The sequence below is a fragment of the Neomonachus schauinslandi genome, chromosome 1 (genome assembly GCF_002201575.2).
Source record: "Neomonachus schauinslandi chromosome 1, ASM220157v2, whole genome shotgun sequence".
Taxonomy (NCBI): Eukaryota; Metazoa; Chordata; class Mammalia; order Carnivora; family Phocidae; genus Neomonachus; species Neomonachus schauinslandi.
The window spans coordinates 209,225,464-209,242,955 of NC_058403.1; the positions used below are offsets into that span (position 1 = coordinate 209,225,464).

Here is a 17,492-nt window from a genome sequence, read left to right on the forward strand (position 1 = left end):
GTTGTATCCCCACTGGATGGCACAGGGCCTTGGCACATGATAGGTAATTAAGTAACATTTGCAGAACGTATAAAGCGAGCCAGAGCTGGGTCTGGCCCCCAGAGCTGGGATCTCCGTGAGGGCCATTACAGGATCTTGATGTGCGTTGAGTCTCTGGTACAATGGAGAAGTCCCCTCCAACATTTGCAAGGCCAGGGCAAGAGTGCTAGTGGAGATCTGTATACCATATATCTAAATATGTGAAGTTCTACATCAAGTTAACTGTGGTAGGGTGTTCACTAATGGCCCCCAATCCTTCATGCCTAGTGATACCCATACCCTTGTGTAGCTTTGGCTGTTGGGGCATCAGCAAAGGAGATCCAAGCAGAGGCTTAAAACCTGTTGGGTTGGGACGCCTGGGTGGCTCAGTCGTTGAGCGTCTGCCTTCGGCTCAGGTCATGATCCCAGGGTCCTGGGATCGAGGCCCGCATCGGGCTCCCTGCTCAGCCAGGAGACTGCTTCTCCCTCTCCCACTCCCCCTGCTTGTGTTTCCTCTCTAGCTGTCTCTCTCTCTGTGTCAAATAAATAAATCTTTCAAAAAAAAAAAATGTTGGGTCTTTGGTCTTATTCTCTTGCAACACTGTCTTGTCCATGCAAGAAGTTCAGTCAATCCTGCTGGAAAGGCTCTATAGAGGAGGACCCAGGGGTCCTGTCCGACAGCCCCAGCTAACCACCAGACACAAAATGTTCACCTTGGATCATCCGTTCCCAGTGGAGGTCAGGCGAGTCTTGAGTGACACCAGCAACACGAACTGCCCCACCAAGTCCCCTGAATGTAGTTTTGAGCCCCTAAGTTCTGAGAATGTTTGTTACACAGCAATAATAAGGAAACGAATGAACTAATTAACTCCTGTCAAATAATAAAATATGACCTGTCCTAGTTATTAAATATATTTATTAAATGTATCTTCAAAACCATATGAAAGGCCAGGTTCAAGTTTCTTACTTCTTTTTTGTCTTATCAAGATTTCTTTTAGATTTTTTTTTATTGTGGTGAAATATGCATAATGGAAAATTGATCATTTTATTTATTTATTTATTTAAGATTTTATTTTATTTAGGGTACCTGGGTGGCCTGATTAAATTAATTAAATAAATAATTAAATTAAATAAAGATTCATTTATTAATTTGAGAGAGAGAGAGCGAGAGACAGCACGAGCAGGGGGGAGGGGCAGAAGGAGAGGGAGAAGCCAGCTCCCTGCTAAGCGGGGAGCCCGATGTGGGGCTCAGTCTCAGGACCCTGGGATCCTGACCTGAGCTGAAGGCAGATGCTCAACCAACTGAGCCACCCAGGCGTCCCCATTTTAACCATTTAAACTATGCAATTCAGTTATGTACGTTCATGATGTATTACCAGCATCATTACATAGTTCCAGAACTTTTTCAGCACACTAAATGGAAACTCTGTACCCCTGGTCTAGAGGGGAGTCTGTAAGCTCCAGTAAATACATCCCTGCTCCCACAACTCCTCACCTGGTCGGGGGAGGTCACCCTTTAAGTGCAGTACCCTCCTAGGAGCCCCTCTTGCCCAGGTCTGAGACTGGCACTAGCAATGGAAAATCACCAGCCCAAAGGCAATGACCAAAGCCCTCAGGGATGTGCAAAAGACAGAGCACGGAAGGGACTGTGTCACACGGCTGCGACACGGTTGGAAGGCTTGCCCTGGCCAAAGAGGCCGCTTCCCATCAGCTCCGGCCCATTGCAAACAAGCAGGACTGCAGACCACCCTTGCTGGTCCTTCCAATTTTGCAAGGGAAACCAAAAATCTAGATTTTCATTAGAAAGCTCCTGATATTCAAAATTCTGGGCAGACCAAAGCAAGCATATCTGTCTTCAGGCAGGGTTTGGCAGTGGGGCCCAGTATAGGATCATGCAAGGTCTGTGCCTAAAACATGGGCAAGGGGTGGAGTGGGTGCCAGAGGAGAAATGGCAGAGGGGGCTTGGCTTCTGCAAACGTGGACAGGTGACAGGACTGTGACTCATGAGAGTGGCATTAACTGTACCCGTTGTCAGCCCCTGGCAGAACTCAAAACAGAATACAGTTGCAGCAGGGTTAAGCCCAATAAAAGCTCCTAGTCTTCCTGGGAGACTAGCCCCCTCACACCGCCTCTTTCAGGTCACGTGACCTCTCTGTGCCTCAGTTTCCTCTTCTTTCTTTAATTTTTTAAAATTCTGCTTTAATTTCTTTAAAACAAATTTCTGTTTTTTTAATTTTTAAATATTTTATTTATTTGAGAGAGAGCACAAGCCAACAGAGCGGCAGGCAGAGGGAGAAGCAGACTCCCTGCTGAGCAAGGAGCCTGATGCGGGGCTCGATCCCAGGACCCTGGAATCATGACCTGAGCTGAAGGCAGAAGCTAAACCGACTGAGCCACCCAGGCGCCCCTGCTTTAATTGTTTTTAAGTAGACTCCACACCCAACGTGGGACTTGAGCCCACAACCCTGAGATCAAGAGTTGCGTGCTCTACCATCTGAGCCAGCCAGGCGCCCCTCCTCTTTTTTTTTTTTAAAGATTTCATTTATTCATTTGAGAGAGAGACAGAGAGAGCACACAAGCAGGGGGAGAGGCAGAGGGAGAGGGAGAAGCAGGCCTCCTGCCGAGCCAGCCAGGAGCCTGATGTGGGGCTTGATCCCAGGACCCCAGAATCATCACCCGAGCAGAAGGCAGATGCCCAACCATCTGAGCCACCCAGGCGCCCCCTCTTTTTTAAAATGGAGATTAAAACAGTACCGTGCCTACCACATAAGGCATGCTAAGTGAATGAATGTATGTAAAATACTTAAAATAGTGCCCGTCACAGAGCGGGCACTATTTAATCATTGGCTATTGTATTAGTTATCTATAGTGTTAGCTGCATATTGATTCTGGCTTGGAGTCTCATGAGGTTGCTAACACATCTCAGCTGAGGCTGCATCATTTGGGCTGCAGGATCTGCTTCCAAAATAGTCCCTTGGGGGCGCCTGGGTGGCTCAGTTGGTTAAGTGTCAACTCTCTCTTTTTTTTTTAAGATTTTATTTATTTATTTGACAGAGAGAGAGAGATAGTGAGAGCAGGAACACAAGCAGGGGGAGTAGGAGAGGGAGAAGCAGGCCCCCTGCCGAGCAGAGAGCCCAATGTGGGACTCGATCCCAGGACCCCGGGATCACGACCGGAGCCGAAGGCAGATGCCCAATGACTGAGCCACCTGGGCACCCAAGCGTCAACTCTTGATTTTGGCTCAGGTCATGATCTCAGGGTCATGAGATGGAGCCCCATGTCAGGCTCTGAGCTCAGCGGGGAGTCTGCTTCATTCCCTCTCGCTTTGCCCCTCTCCCCCATCTTTCTCTAAAAATAAATAAATAAATCTTCAGAATAGTTCCCTTGCATAGTCGACAGGCTGATGTTGGTCGTTGTCGGGGGAGGGGTCCAGTTCTTCATCACACCGTGTGGATCTCTCCAAAGGGCTGCTTGAGTATCCTCACAGCATGGAGGCCGGCTTCTCCCAGAACAACTGATCTAATCAAGAACAAGACAGAAGCCACATGGTTTTTCATGAGCTAACCTAGAAAAGTTGCACACACCATCATTTCAAGAATATCCTCTTGGTTATACCACGGGGATGAACTATAGAAGGGCATGGGTGTCAGGAGGCAAGGACCACAGGGCTATTATGCACAAAGGCGGCATCCCTCGGCTGCCAGGAACACAGTTGTCAGTCAGCAAGCCTACTTTTTTTTTTTTTAAGATTTATTTATTTATTTATTTGAGAGAGAGAGAATGAGAGAGAGAGCACATGAGAGTGGGGGAGGGTCAGAGGGAGAAGCAGACTCCCCGCCGAGCAGGGAGCCCGACGCGGGACTCGATCCAGGGACTCCAGGATCATGACCTGAGCCGAAGGCAGTCGCTTAACCAACTGAGCCACCCAGGCGCCCAAGCCTACTTTTGTAGTATGTTCCGAGCAGGTGCCTCTAAGAGCTTTGGCATGTTTTATGCCCTCCACAACATGGCACAGAGGATGAAGTCCCTGAAAAGTGAATCGAGAAAAGGCCAGCATCAGGTTGAGAAAGTAACTGATCATTTCTCTCAGTGCCAGAAGCCAGGAAAGAAGACAGCACACCCTGATACTTAAATCACCCACTTGGAGAGAGGCCAGGGCCTGGGGGATGGACAGGCCGGCTGCCAGGGCAGATGGTGGCTGTCTGGATCTACTCCTTGCAAAGAGACTTTCCTTCCTGCCCTTCCCGTCGGCCTGTCACGGCTTCCGGGATCAGCCATCCTGGCATCTGGCCCGGGCCAGGGCCAAGTGTATGAGTGGTGACCTGCACGTCAGCCCCGGGGCTTGAAGTTTCAGATTCCAGAGGCTGAGCTGGCTCCGAGCCCTGCTGAGTCAACTCTGTTCTTGTCTGTGCTCCAAGCCAGCCTGCCCAGGGTTCTTCCTGGCATGCAGACTTTTCTTTGCCAGCCTCAATTTCCTGACAGGATATACAGTGGAGCTGGTGGGGAAGGAGGGGGAGGACTTGAGTCAAAATTTGTGGAATGAGGGGCGCCTGGGTGGCTCAGTCGGTTAAGCAACCTACTCTTGGTCATGATCTTAGGGGTTGTGGGATCGATCCCTCCATTGGGCTCGTTGCCCATTAGGGAGTCTGCTTGAAAGACTCCCTCCCTCTGCCCCTCCCCTCACTTCAGCAGGGTCCTGCACAGGAGCATGCACTCTCTCTCTCTCTCTCTCTCTCTCTCTCAACATAAATAAATAAATCTTAAAAAAAAAAAAGTTTGTTGAATGAATGCTTAGACTTTTGGAACGAACATGGTCCAGCCCCACAGCCTCACTTAGTTCTTCCTTTGTCCCAGCCTTGCCCCTACCCCAGGCTGAGTGTTGGACTCTCTCCACTAGCCTGGGAATTACTACCGGAGAACAGAGGACTGTTTGTTGAATGAATGAATGAATGAGGAGGAGGAGCCCTTCTTTCCTGTATCAGCTCTTGCTGTTCCGATGTGTCTGCTGTGATACAGGCCGAGACTGAAGACACTGCAGACCCTGGGGTAGAAGGTGGACATGGAGAGTGAGCCCCGAGCTGGAGTCTGAACAAGATCGACCCGGGGCCATCCCTAGGGCACTCAGTTGTGGGAAGTGGGATGAGAGACGTCAGACGATCCCACAAACACATCTGCAGTGACGAATCCTTGAGCGGGAAGGAGGGTGGGAGCCCAGAGACGGCTCCCAAGGGGTGCAGCCCCGTATTGGGCTGTTCTCCGGGAAGTCTCCGGAGGCGGGGGTGTTTGAGGTGTCCCGGGCTCCATGCCCGGCCTTGCTGGACTCAGCGCACCAGGGCCCTTGCTTATTCGTCTCCCCCCGCCCTCTCCCCAGCTTCTGACTTGGGGAGCGGGGTCCGGAGTACCCCCAGCCCCGTGAGTCCCCGCTGAGCGCGGCGGGTGCGACGTGGACGGCTTGGGATTCCAGCGCTTGGAAGGGGGCCGCGGGGAGTCACGTCTTCCATGGTCGGCAGGGAAGACGCTCCAGGGCCTGGCGGGGAGGAGCTAGAGTTTTGCACCCCCAAGGCGCACCCCCACCCCCATAACTACCCGGCCGCCTCGAGAGCACAGAACCCCACCCCCGGCCGCACGCCCCGCCCCCGGCACTCCCTGCGCCCCGCCTCCGAGGCTCCCCTTTCCCTCTCGCACCGGCCTTATAAAAGGGGGCGTCGCGGGGACAAGCCAAGCCCAAAGGGCTGGAGGCTGTGCTCCGAGGCTTCCTTGCGGCTTCTGCACGCGACTGAGTCTCCGCCAGGGCCCCCGCGTCTGCAGCCCTCGAATCTCGAGCCCCCGCGTCCGCCCCGCGCCTCCGCGTCCCCGAGTCCCCGAGTCCAGGCCACCCCCGGAAGGATGCGCTGTGCTCCGACGGCTTCGGCAGCCCTGATGCTGTGTGCGGCCACCGCCGGGCTGCTGAGCGCGCAGGGCCGCCCGGCGCCTCCTCCCGAGCCGCCGCGCTTCGCGTCCTGGGACGAGGTGAACGTGCTGGCTCACGGGCTCCTGCAGCTCGGCCACGGGCTGCGTGAGCACGTGGAGCGCACCCGGGGACAGCTGGGCGCGTTGGAGCGGCGTCTGGGCGCCTGCGGGGCAGCCTGCGGGGAGTCTGGGGGGTCCGCAGCGCCCCCGCGCGCGCCCGAGGGCCTGCTTCCCAGTGGCGAAGCTGCCCCCGACACCCTCCGCAGTCTGCAGGTACTGCTGCTCCTACTTCTCCCCTAAGGGTCTTGAACAGTGTGGGCGGGACGGGGATGCATCCGGGGTTCCCTGGGAGGGAGAATTGGAAGGAGGGACGAGTGGATCAATGGAGAGGCTTGCCGCACAAGGCCGGGTCCTCCCCACTGTTTTCACGCTCTCCCAGACCCAGCTCAAGACTCAGAACAGCAGGATTGAGCAACTCTTCCACAAGGTAGCCCAGCAGCAGCGGCACCTGGAGAAGCAGCACATGAAAATACAGGATCTGCAAAGCCAGGTGCCTGGTGCTTGCCCGGGGTGGGGCAGGAGGTCGAAGCTCGACCTGTGGGTGTGGACTTAGAGCCAGGTGAAGCAGCGTGAGCCAGCCAGACCTGATGTCCTCCTCCTGTCCTGTCCAGGTGGGCCTCCTGGCCGCCAAGCACCTGGGCCACGGGATGGCCAAGCCTGCCAGGAAGAAGAGGCTACCCAAGATAGCACAGCTCGTAAGCCCTGCTCACAACATCAGCCGCCTGCACAGTGAGTGCCCAGTCTTTTGCTGTCCTCTGGCAATCCCCTCCCCCCAACCACCACACACACACTTGCCATTCCTGGTCCCCTCCTGGTCTGGTCCACCTTACCGGGAAGAAGAGAGGCCCTGGCTCTGGGTTCCTGTGGGCTCACTTGTCTCTCCCGTGAAGGGCTGATGGGAGTACCTCCCACCTCATCCCTGCCCCTGAGCAGCTAGGCCACCCCATCCTTCTTCCTGGCAAGCCATTGGCTCTCCCCAAAGCCTCGCTGGCCACTAACTGCAGCAGGGCTTGGGGAAGAGGGTCCAAGAGGAACTTGAGCTGCAGGAATGTGGGGAAGGGGGTGTTGCAGTGCAAGGACACCTTCCTGAAGGTTGGAACCTTCTCTGAGGGCACAATGGTGGACAAGAGGGTGCTAGCTAGGGATCCTGGGGTTCTGACTGGGTGAAGAGAGAGGGCTGCCTGGGAGGGGGGCTCTGAACTTGGGCGCCCCATGGTCTCTTGGAGTGTAGATCTAGGATGGGGGGTGAAGGCAGGGAACCCCCATCTCCCTGGCCAGACATACCACTCTTTTTTTTTTAAGATTTTATTTATTTATTTGAGAGAGAGAGAATGAGAGAGAGCATGAGAGGGAGGAGGGTCAGAGGGAGAAGCAGACTCCCCGCCGAGCGGGGAGCCTGATGCGGGACTCGATCCCGGGACTCCAGGATCATGACCTGAGCCGAAGGCAGTCGCTTAACCAACTGAGCCACCCAGGCGCCCATCACTCTTGAATCTCTTACAAATCCAGGTCTCCTGACCCACACACCTGGTCCCTCACCTCTCTCTTGGTCCCAAAGTCCCTGATTATCCCCCTTCCCACGCCCCCATTCCTGAAGAAAATGGGCCTTTTCCACTGTCACACGTTCTGGGTCCTTTATTGTGCCTCCCTGATTGCCCCAAGTCTCCCGCAGCCTGTCTCTGTGTGTCTGACCCAGGCTCCTAGCTCCTGGTGTCTCTGTTCCCCTGCTAAGTTCAGGGCTCCGGATGCGGTTGGCTTCCCCATGGTCCCCCTACCCCATCACCCCAGCCTGGCATCAGTGGTCATGTGCAGCCAACTGGGTGAGAGTTCGGATTCCCTCCTTCACACCAGAGGCTGGTTGCTGGTTGTCATCCCTCTGGTCTTAGGGCTCCTCCTCCCTCCCCCCCCCCACTTCCCTCCCCCACTCCTCCTCCGTGCCAGCCAGTAAGGGTCCAGTGCACCCTCCCAAGCCTCCCCCCTGGGATGAGGGGTCTTGGAACAGGCCAGCAGGCATGGGTCTGGGCTGGGGGATGTGAGGGGGGGTGCGTGGGTTTGGGGACTCCCAGACTCGGGGCCTAGCCCTGCCAAGTAGGGGAAGGTTCAGAGCTAGAGAGACAAACAGCTGGTGTTAATGGAAGCCACATTGGTGGTTTGGCCGGTGCCGTCCAGATTGGAAGAGAGGAAAGTAGGGGAAAGGGGAGCTGCTCCAGGGGCCGGAAAACGTCTCCAGTCGCTTTGGGCCCGCCCCCAGCCTCCCAGCTGCCCCCCCCTCGCCCCAGTATGGACTTCCCTTCCCTGGGGCAACCTTTCCCCTACTTTCCTGGCTGGGCTGGGGGCGGGGACTTCCCAGCCTCTGGACCCGCCCAAGCCATCTCTCCCTCCTCCCCTCCTTCTTTTCCTCCTGGGTTCATCAATCCTTCCCCTCCTGGGAACCCAGCGGGGGCTTCTGTCCCTGCAAGCCCCATCCAGGCCCTCGGCATCCCCTGCCTGACGAAGCAGAGCCACTTCTGCTCAGCTTCCCCCCACCTTCCCCACTCTGGCCCAGCTTCTCACTCACTCATTCCTCCAGTCTTTATTAAACACCTGCTGTGGGTCAGGATCAGCCTGGGCACTGGTGCCAGACTGTGGGCAAAGAGCCACTCTGTCCCTGGCCCCAAGGAATCCTCATTCAGTGGCAGAGAGACCACCAGATGACCCCCCCAGTGTTGGGAGCGGGAAGTCCTCCGTGCTCCTTTTGGGAGGCTGGCCTGGTCTGGGAGTCAAGGAAGGTGTCCCTTCCAGAAGCTGGGATCTTTAGAATGAGGCAACAAAGGTCTGACGGAGGAAGGTCCTGGGCAGCATGACTGGCACATGCAAAGTCCCTGTGGCAGGAGCGTGCGTGGCGCAGGGAAGGCTGTGTGGCCGGAGGTGGGAATGCAGTGTGGGAGGATGGTGGATGGCACAGGGGCCATCCAGGAGGGGGCCCTGGTGAACCCAGGATTGCCCCCTCATGTTCCTGTCACCCACTGCCCAGCCCCTAACATGCCTGTTTCCTGAGAACCCTCCTGCCTCAATCTCTCCGCCCTTCTCTTTTTCTGCCCTTCAGGGCTGCCCAGGGACTGCCAAGAGCTGTTTGACGATGGAGAGAGGCAAAGTGGACTGTTCCAGATCCAGCCTCAGGGGTCCCCGCCTTTCCTGGTGAACTGCAAGATGACCTCAGGTAGGATTTGCTGGCCCCCTGGGGAGCCCTGCATCATGCCATGGGCCTTGTCCTCTTTCTATCAAATGCAGCTCCCCACCACCATGGTTGAGCCAGGTTCTGTGGGCCCAGAGAAGCTCTCTAGATTTCTGCTGCCCCTTCCCTCCCTGCTGGGTCCTTGGGACAATGATCTAGGCTGAGCCCCTTGCCCACTGGCCAGCCCACCTTTGACCACCTTCCTCCAGTCCTGCTGGGATGAATGAGAGGAACATTGCCCTCTTCGGATTTGGAGGCAGTTTGGGGTTTGGGAGTCAGATGAGGAGTCCGGGTCCCCTGCAAGAAGGGTCCTCCTGACGACATTGCACCTCTCTGGGCAGATGGAGGCTGGACTGTAATTCAGAGGCGCTGGGATGGCTCTGTGGACTTTAACCAGCCCTGGGAAGCCTACAAGGCTGGCTTTGGAGACCCTCAAGGTGGGTGTTTCCAGTGGGGCCAGAGGCATTGGGGGAAGGAGGGGGCTTGGAGATGGGTCTGTCTCACTGATTGGCCTCTCCCCGGTAGGTGAGTTCTGGCTGGGCTTGGAGAAGGTGCACCGCATCCTGGGGGACCGTGGCAGCCGCCTGGCTGTGCAGCTGCAGGACTGGGAGGGCAATGCCGAGTCACTGCAGTTCCCTGTCCACCTGGGCGGTGAGGACACGGCCTATAGCCTACAGCTCACAGCTCCCGTGGCCAATGAACTGGGGGCCACCACTGCTGCGCCCAGTGGCCTCTCCCTGCCCTTCTCCACTTGGGATCAGGACCACGACCTCCGTGGGGACAAGAACTGTGCCAAGAGCCTCTCTGGTGAGCAAGCTCTGTCCCTTCCCTCCCTTGCACCACAAGGGCAAGACCTCCCCTGCCCGCCTTTCTGCATCCCTGTCCACCTTCAAGGCCAAATTCCATCTCTTCTCTGCCTCCTTTTCTCCTTACTTGCTGTGTGCCTTTGGGCAACTGACTTACCCTCTCCCACCTTCAGTTTGCCTGTCTTTAAAATGGGTGTAAGCACAGTGCCCACTCCATAGGATTATTTCGAGATGACATTTGTGCTAGAGGGGCTGGCGTGTGGCAAAGCCACCAAGATAAACCCTGTTTTGTTCGAATGAAATCCGAGGCAGAGCCTAGGCCCTGTGAAGTGAAGTCTATGAGGCTGCTTTTTGGTGGGTCAGAACTGATGGAAAACCAGTAATTCATTTGGGCCAGTCTAATATAAATTGATGAACCAGAGGATGATCATATCAAGTCTTTAATACATAGTCGCCATGTGCCAGGTACAGAGAAGGAATGTGCCACAGTCACAGACGTGAAAGCTGTAGTTACTGGGAGGGGAGGGGGCCCAGAGCCCCTGAGACTCCTTTGTCACAACCCGGGGTTCTTCAGGACGCAGTGTGACAATCACTAGAAACATCGTCCCCTCTAAAGTTTGTAAGGTCCGACACTTCGCCTCCTTCCCATCCCAGTCCCAGCGGAGGCACAGGGACCCCAGCCAGACCAGGTTCTGTTTTTTCCGACCCCGGTAGGTGGCTGGTGGTTTGGCACTTGCAGCCATTCCAACCTCAACGGCCAGTACTTCCGTTCCGTCCCACCCCAGCGGCAGCAGCGTAAGAAGGGCATCTTCTGGAAGACCTGGCGGGGCCGTTACTACCCACTGCAGGCCACCACAATGCTGATCCAGCCCACAGAGACTGAAGCAGCCTCCTAGCCTCCTCCCTGGGGCCTGGTCCCAGGCTCGTAGAGGACAGTGACTCTGACTCTGGCCCAGCATGTGGCCACTCCCGGCCTCGGCAGGGGCTCAAAACAGGGGCCATCTGGAGCCTCATGGACAGAGAAGACGCTCACAACCGGAGATGCCCCCCTTTCCGAGTGGGGGGCTGCAGGTGATGCCCTCTGAGGACAGAGCTGCAGGGCACAGACTCCTGGAAGCATGAGACTGAGAGGCGTTGAGACCCACTCCTTGCCCGCCTGAGGTGTCAGGGACAGAGGGGGACCATTTGGGGGCAGCCAGGCCAGCCCTCGATGGCGGATTCAGTCACATTGACTGGCTGGGGGACCAGGGCTCCCGTGGGCCCCCAGTACCCTCACAGTGCTCTGGTGTGTGGGTGCTGTGGGATGAGCTGGCGCCAGTGGCGCCCGGGAGGAGCTTGCAGAATCCTTGCAATAAAAGCAACCTCAGAACATTTCATTCTTCTTTGTTCTTCAGTTTGTTTTTAAAAGAGTGGGCAGTTTCAGGGGCGCCTGGGTGGCTCAGTTGGTTAAGCGACTGCCTTCGGCTCAGGTCATGATCCTGGAGTCCCTGGATCAAGTCCCGCATCGGGCTCCCTGCTCGGCAGGGAGTCTGCTTCTCCCTCTGACCCTCCCCCCTCTCATGTGCTCTCTCTCATTCTCTCTCTCTCTCAAATAAATAAATAAAATCTTTAAAAAAAATATATAAATAAATAAATAAATAAATAAAAGAGGGGGCAGTTTCAAAGTCCACAGAAATATGTTCCCAGGGTGGAGGGTGAACACTCCCAGATCTTTTGAGAACACTGGTTAGTCCTACCACCTGACAACTGATTTTAATTTCCTTCATGATTTCACAATGTGTGTCTCAATTTTTATTTTCAAAAAACCGAAACCCTCATTCAATCCTTCTGGAAGCAGATAATGGAGACAATGAGAACCCTTCTTGATCATACTTACACACATGAATCACAGTGAACTTTTTAGCATCCGGACAGCTGATAGAAATATAATGTGCGTCACATGTTTAATTTAATTTTTTTTTCTAATAGTCATGTTAAACAAAAAGGAAAAATAAACATACGCACAAAAATAAAGTTAAAAAAAGGGCGCTTGGGTGGCTCAGTGGGTAAAGTATCTGCCTTCGGCTCAGGTTATGATCCTGGGGGTCCTGGGATTGATCCCTGAGTCAGGCTCCTAGCTCAGTAGGGAGTCTGCTTCTCCCTCTCCCTCTGCCCCTTCCCCTGCTTGTGCTCTCTCTCTGTCAAATAAATGAATAAAATCTAAAAAAAAAAAAAAAAAAGGTAAAAAGAGGGGCACCTGGGTGGCTCAGTCAGTTAAGGGTCAGACTCTTGATTTCAGCTCAGGTTATGATCTCAGGGTTGTAAAATCGAGCCCCACAGTGGGCCAAGCTGGGCATGGAGCCTGCCTAAAAGATTCTTTCTCTCTCTCTGCCCTTCCTTCCGTCCCTCTCCAAAAAAAATAAAAGAAACATATGAAAAGAATTTTAGAAATGTATTTTTATCGGGGTGGCTCAGTAGCTCAGTTGGTTGAGCACCTGGCTCTTGAGTTCAGCTCAGGTCATAATCCCAGGGTCATGGGATTGAGCCCCTTGTTGGCTCCACGCTGAGCATGGTGCCTGCTTGGGGTTCTCTCTATCCCTCTCCCTCTGCCCTCCCCATCCCCCCACATGCTTGTTCTCTTTCCCTCTCTTTCTCTCTCTCAAAAAATAAATAAATAAAATAAATGTATTTTTATCAAACCCAGTAACCAAAATATTACCATTTCAACATGTGAGTGATATACAGGTTATTAATGTATTAATGCAGGATATTAATATTAGTATTATATTAAAGCATATACACTGCTTTTTTTGTACTAAGTCTTTGGAACCCAGTGTTTGTTTTATGCTTAGGGCACATCTCAGTTGGGACCGGCCATATTTCTTTTTTTTTTTTTAACATTTTTTTAAAGATTTTATTTATTTGTCAGAGAGCATGAGCAGGGGAAGCGGCAGGGAGAGAGAGAAGCAGGCTACCCACTGAGCAGGGAGTCCAATGCAGGACTCGGTCCCAGGACCCTGGGATCATGACCGGAGAGGAAGGCAGACACTTAACGGACCGAGCCACCCAGGCGCCCCAGGACGGGCCATATTTCATGAGCTCAACAACCACAGGGGGTAATAACCACCATACTGGACAGCCAACTCTAGTATATACATTCATGCAGTGTTTTGGGTAAATTCTTCACATTTTAACCACATCTGCATAAGTTATCCTTTAAGTTGGACATGAAAATATGTCTATAAATTCAACTAATATTTACTGAGCTCCTACCACCTCCCAAGCCGTTGTACTAAGTGCTTGGGATACTCTAGTGAACAAAAAGATTCCTACCCTACCCTCACCAAGCTTACCTTCAAAGTCCCTCCTTATCACAGATATGTTGGCTTATAATTGATGGTCCAAAATGAGGCCATCACTTCGGGTGGGGGAAAAACATATGAATAGCTGTTGACACACTGGCAAGAAGGGTGGGATTGACTGAGAAGGGGCTTGAGGCAGCTTTCTCCAGTGATGGTGGTGTTCTGAACCTTGATAGAGGTGGGTTACTCCTCCATATGCCTTTGTCTCTGTAAATGCACACTTAAGATTTGTATTTCATTGTATGTAAATTTCACCTTAGAAGGAAAAAAAAAAGAGCCATAAACAAATACTGAACTCTGGTTAATGATATGCATGCTGAAGTGTTTCGAGGGGAAGTAGACTGATGTCTTCAACTTTATTTTTTCCAGCTATATTGAGATACAACGGACATATGACATTGTGTCAGTTTACGGTGTACGATGTGTTGATTTGATACATGTATATATTGTGAAATGGTTACCCCCATAGTGTTAGCTGTCACCTCCATCACATCACAGTTATTTCTTTTCTGTGGTGAGAACATTTAATCTCTATTCTCTTAGCAACTTTCAAGTACTAACTATAATCACCATGCTATATGCTAGATTCCTTCAAATTTTCAACTTTCTTTGAAATTCATCAAAGGGTTGGGTGGGTGGCTAGAGAGATGGATATGTGATAAAATAAAATGTTAATAGTGAAATCTAGATATTTTCTATAAAATTCTTTTCATTTTTCTAAATGTTAAAAAAAATTTCAGAATAAAATGGCAAGAAAAATTCTAGCCAGATCCTGTTGCCTTCTGAAGGCTCTCAGTCAGAGCTCTGTATAGAAAGGGAGATGGGGGGGACACCCAGGTGGCAGAGTCGGTCAAGCATCCAACTCTTGGTTTTGGCTCAGGTGGTGATCTCGGGGTGGTGAGATCGAGCCCTACATTGGGCTCTGCACTCAGTATGGAGGAGTCTGCTTAAGTCTCTCTCTCTCCCTCTGCCCCTTCCCCTCCCTGCTCTCTCTCTCTCTCAAATAAATAAATCTTTTTTCAAAAAATGAGGGGTGCCTGGGTGGCTCAGTTGGTTGAGCATCTGCCTTCGGCTCAGGTCATGACCACAGGTTCCTGGATTGGGCCCCGGGTCAGACTCCCTGCTCAGTGGTGAGTCTGCTTCTCCCTCTGCCTCTCCCCCTGGCTCATGCTCCCCCCCCACCCCCATGTCATATAATTAAATAAAATCTTTTTAAAAATTAAAAAACGAAAGGGAGATGAGGGAGAGAAAACTGTTCAAGAGGTATGAGCAAGGGGCACCTGGGTGGCTCAGTCGGTAAAGCGTCTGCCTTCGGCTCAGGTTATGGTCCCGGGGTCCTGGGACTGAGCCCCACATCAGGCTCCCTGCTCCGCGGGAGGCCTGCTTCTCCCTCTCCCACTCCCCCTGCTTGTGTTCCCTCTCTCGCTGTGTCTCTCTCTGTCATACAAATAAATACAATCTTAAAAAAAAAGAGGTATGGGCAAGAAAGAGTAAGTCTCTCTCCTTGGTAATAAAATACGTCAGAAATGGGACAAGGGTACAACTTTCTCAGCATGTGGTTCAGTGCTATTTAATGCACTGCCTAAAATTACCACTCATATCATGTGGTCTGGAATAATATGATGCCTTGTCTCCAGGACACATGTTTGGGAAAAACAACATCTGCATGTGCCCTGGGTCCCAGCTGCCGTTTTAATAGGAAAACCTATCTTTCCAATATGCTTTTTAAGTGTTCTTAGGGAAGTGGTGGGGGCCTCCTTTGCTAGAGGAAAAGTCTGTGCTTTTCTGGTCCTGTGGCTCTTCCTGGTTGGTGCTGGGGACACAGTAACTTCGCTGGGGCCCTGGCTGAGTATGGGTGATGAACTCCTCAGTCGGAGGCCAGACCCTCTCCAGAATTCTTGTTTGGGGGTGTCCTGTCCCAGGCAGGCTTGCAGAGTCTCCCTTGAGCCCACTGTGGCTGGAACTGGTGGGAAGTGCTGCCTATGGAGGTTGGGGCAGTAGGGGGTTCCCTCACCTCTGCCCTCTTAATCCTCAAACTCTGTCAAGAGAGCTTATCTCCCCAACCCTGTCGCATCTCCTGTCATCACGGCCTCTCCCATCCCGGGGAACAACACAAAGAATAACCACTAGGACTGGGAACCAAACGAGAGCCAGGATGTGAATCCAGACCCGCCCAACTCTGGAGTCGGAGTCTTCAACCACATCATTCTCCAGGTTGACTAGAGATAGTCTGTTAAAGCTCTGTGGCTTCAGTTCCTGCACCTGGAAAATGGGGGGTGGGGAGCCTCTGGTACCCCACCCTCCCATCCCGACCCCTTTCTGTTCTCCTGGTGCTGTGAGGAGTTCATGTGGCAGTAAATGAAAAGCACTCCAAACAGTGTCTGGCTCATAGCACACAATAAAAACATTAGGCAACATTACTAATATTACTATGAGCTATCCTGGAGAAAAGGCTTCAGGGTGGAGGTGGCTTTTGAGTCAGTTTTTTTTTTTTTTTTTTTGCGAGAGAGGGAATGAGAGACAGAGAGCATGAGAGGGAGGAGGGTCAGAGGGAGAAGCAGACTCCCTGCTGAGCAGGGAGCCTGATGTGGGACTCGATCCCGGGACTCCAGGATCATGACCCGAGCCGAAGGCAGTCGCTTAACCAACTGAGCCACCCAGGCGCCCCTTGAGTCAGTTTTCAAAGAAGACGGGGGGGGGGGGTGGCATTCCAGGAAGAGCGCACAGTGAGAGCCCTTGTGACCTTGGCAGGAAGTAAAGCTCACTGGGGAACCATTTAATAGCCCCACCTGGCTGCAGCATTTGGGCAGGAAGCTAGGATGGTGAACTGGGAGTTGGGGGAGAGGGCATTTGTAAGGGAATGTGCAAGGCTTCAAGCCAACTGCCTGGGAGTGTGCTGACAAGGCCCGGGAGGGTCCACTCTGGTCTGGCTTCCAGTCTTGCTTTTTACAACTTGTCTAATCTCTTGGCTCCTGGACCCCACTCTCCAGCCACCATGGCTACCTGGCTGTTCAGATCCATCAGAGTCTCTCTCACTTGCTGTTGTGTCCCCCTGGAATGCTGTTCCCACCACCTCCTCCCCTCCCCCAAACAGTGCAAATGCCACCTCCCCCAGGATGCCTTCCCTGGGTCCCTCGCTAAGGATCGCCACCATCATCACATAATCCAAGTTATTCCCCTCACTGCTCGCTTCCCATTCTGAAATTATCTTGTGCAGATTGTTTACTGGCTTTTGTGTGCCTGACCCCATTAGATGCCAGCTGTAAGGGCTTGGACTTTGTCTTATTCAGTGCTGCATCCCCAGCACCTAGAGCACTGCCTGGTACTTAGTAGGTGCTCAGTAAATGTTTTCAAAGGAAGAACTGAAAGATTTTTGAACAGGTGAGCGGGACAATCTGACTTATGTTTTAAAAGACTCCTCTGGGGCTCCTGGCTGGCTCAGTCGGTGGAGCGTGTGACTCTTGATCTCTGGGTGGTGAGTTTGAGTCTCATGTTGGGCATAGAGTTTACCTAAAAAAAAAAAAACACTCCTCTGACTGCAGACTGTGTGGGGTGAGGGCAGAGCAGGGAGATCTGGGGATAGACAACAGCTCAGGTTCAGGGAGTGATGATGGGGCCAGGACTGAGATGGTGGCAGTGGCGGCGGTGAGAAGTGGTCAGAAATTGAGAAGGGAGGAGGAAAACAGTAAGACAACTGAAGGAAAGGAGGCAGGAAGAAGCAGGGGACTAAAGGATGAGGAGAGAGCAATCCATGACCTTTGGCTGTGAGCTGGGCAGGAGAGGAGGATTGAGGTGCGGGGTGGCGTGGGGGATACGGAGTCACAGGAGGAGTGGATATGGGAAAAGAGGCCAAATTAGTGTCTGGGATGCCTGTTGGACAATGCAGGGATGAGGTCCACGAGGCAATGATAATAATTATAATTATAGTAAAATAACTACCACAGAGCTCTCTGGTTACATTATTCGTCACTCATCAAATATTTACTGAACACTGCGGACACAGCACCAGCAGAGACAGACAAGAGTCTTTGCCTTCATGGGGCTGATGATCTGTTGGCAGGGGACTAGAGAAATTAATGGATCAAGAAATACATATATATATAT

General features: G+C 52.7%; 1 protein-coding gene across 2 annotated transcripts; it reads left to right on the forward strand.

Moving 5' to 3' along the window:
• Positions 1 to 5,694: 5,694 nt before the first annotated feature.
• ANGPTL4 (angiopoietin like 4) lies at positions 5,695 to 11,351 on the forward strand. 2 transcript variants are annotated; one of them, XM_021705296.1, is made up of 7 exons: positions 5,695 to 6,240; positions 6,407 to 6,517; positions 6,639 to 6,756; positions 9,113 to 9,226; positions 9,583 to 9,678; positions 9,767 to 10,048; positions 10,762 to 11,351. In XM_021705296.1, the coding sequence occupies exons 1-7, from the start codon at positions 5,905 to 5,907 to the stop codon at positions 10,941 to 10,943; spliced, it is 1,239 nt and encodes a 412-aa protein (XP_021560971.1). In that variant the 5' UTR covers positions 5,695 to 5,904; the 3' UTR covers positions 10,944 to 11,351. The 2 variants fall into 2 exon arrangements, with proteins under 2 accessions (XP_021560971.1, XP_044774216.1); XM_044918281.1 differs by lacking the exon at positions 9,113 to 9,226.
• The last annotated feature ends 6,141 nt before the right edge of the window (positions 11,352 to 17,492 follow it).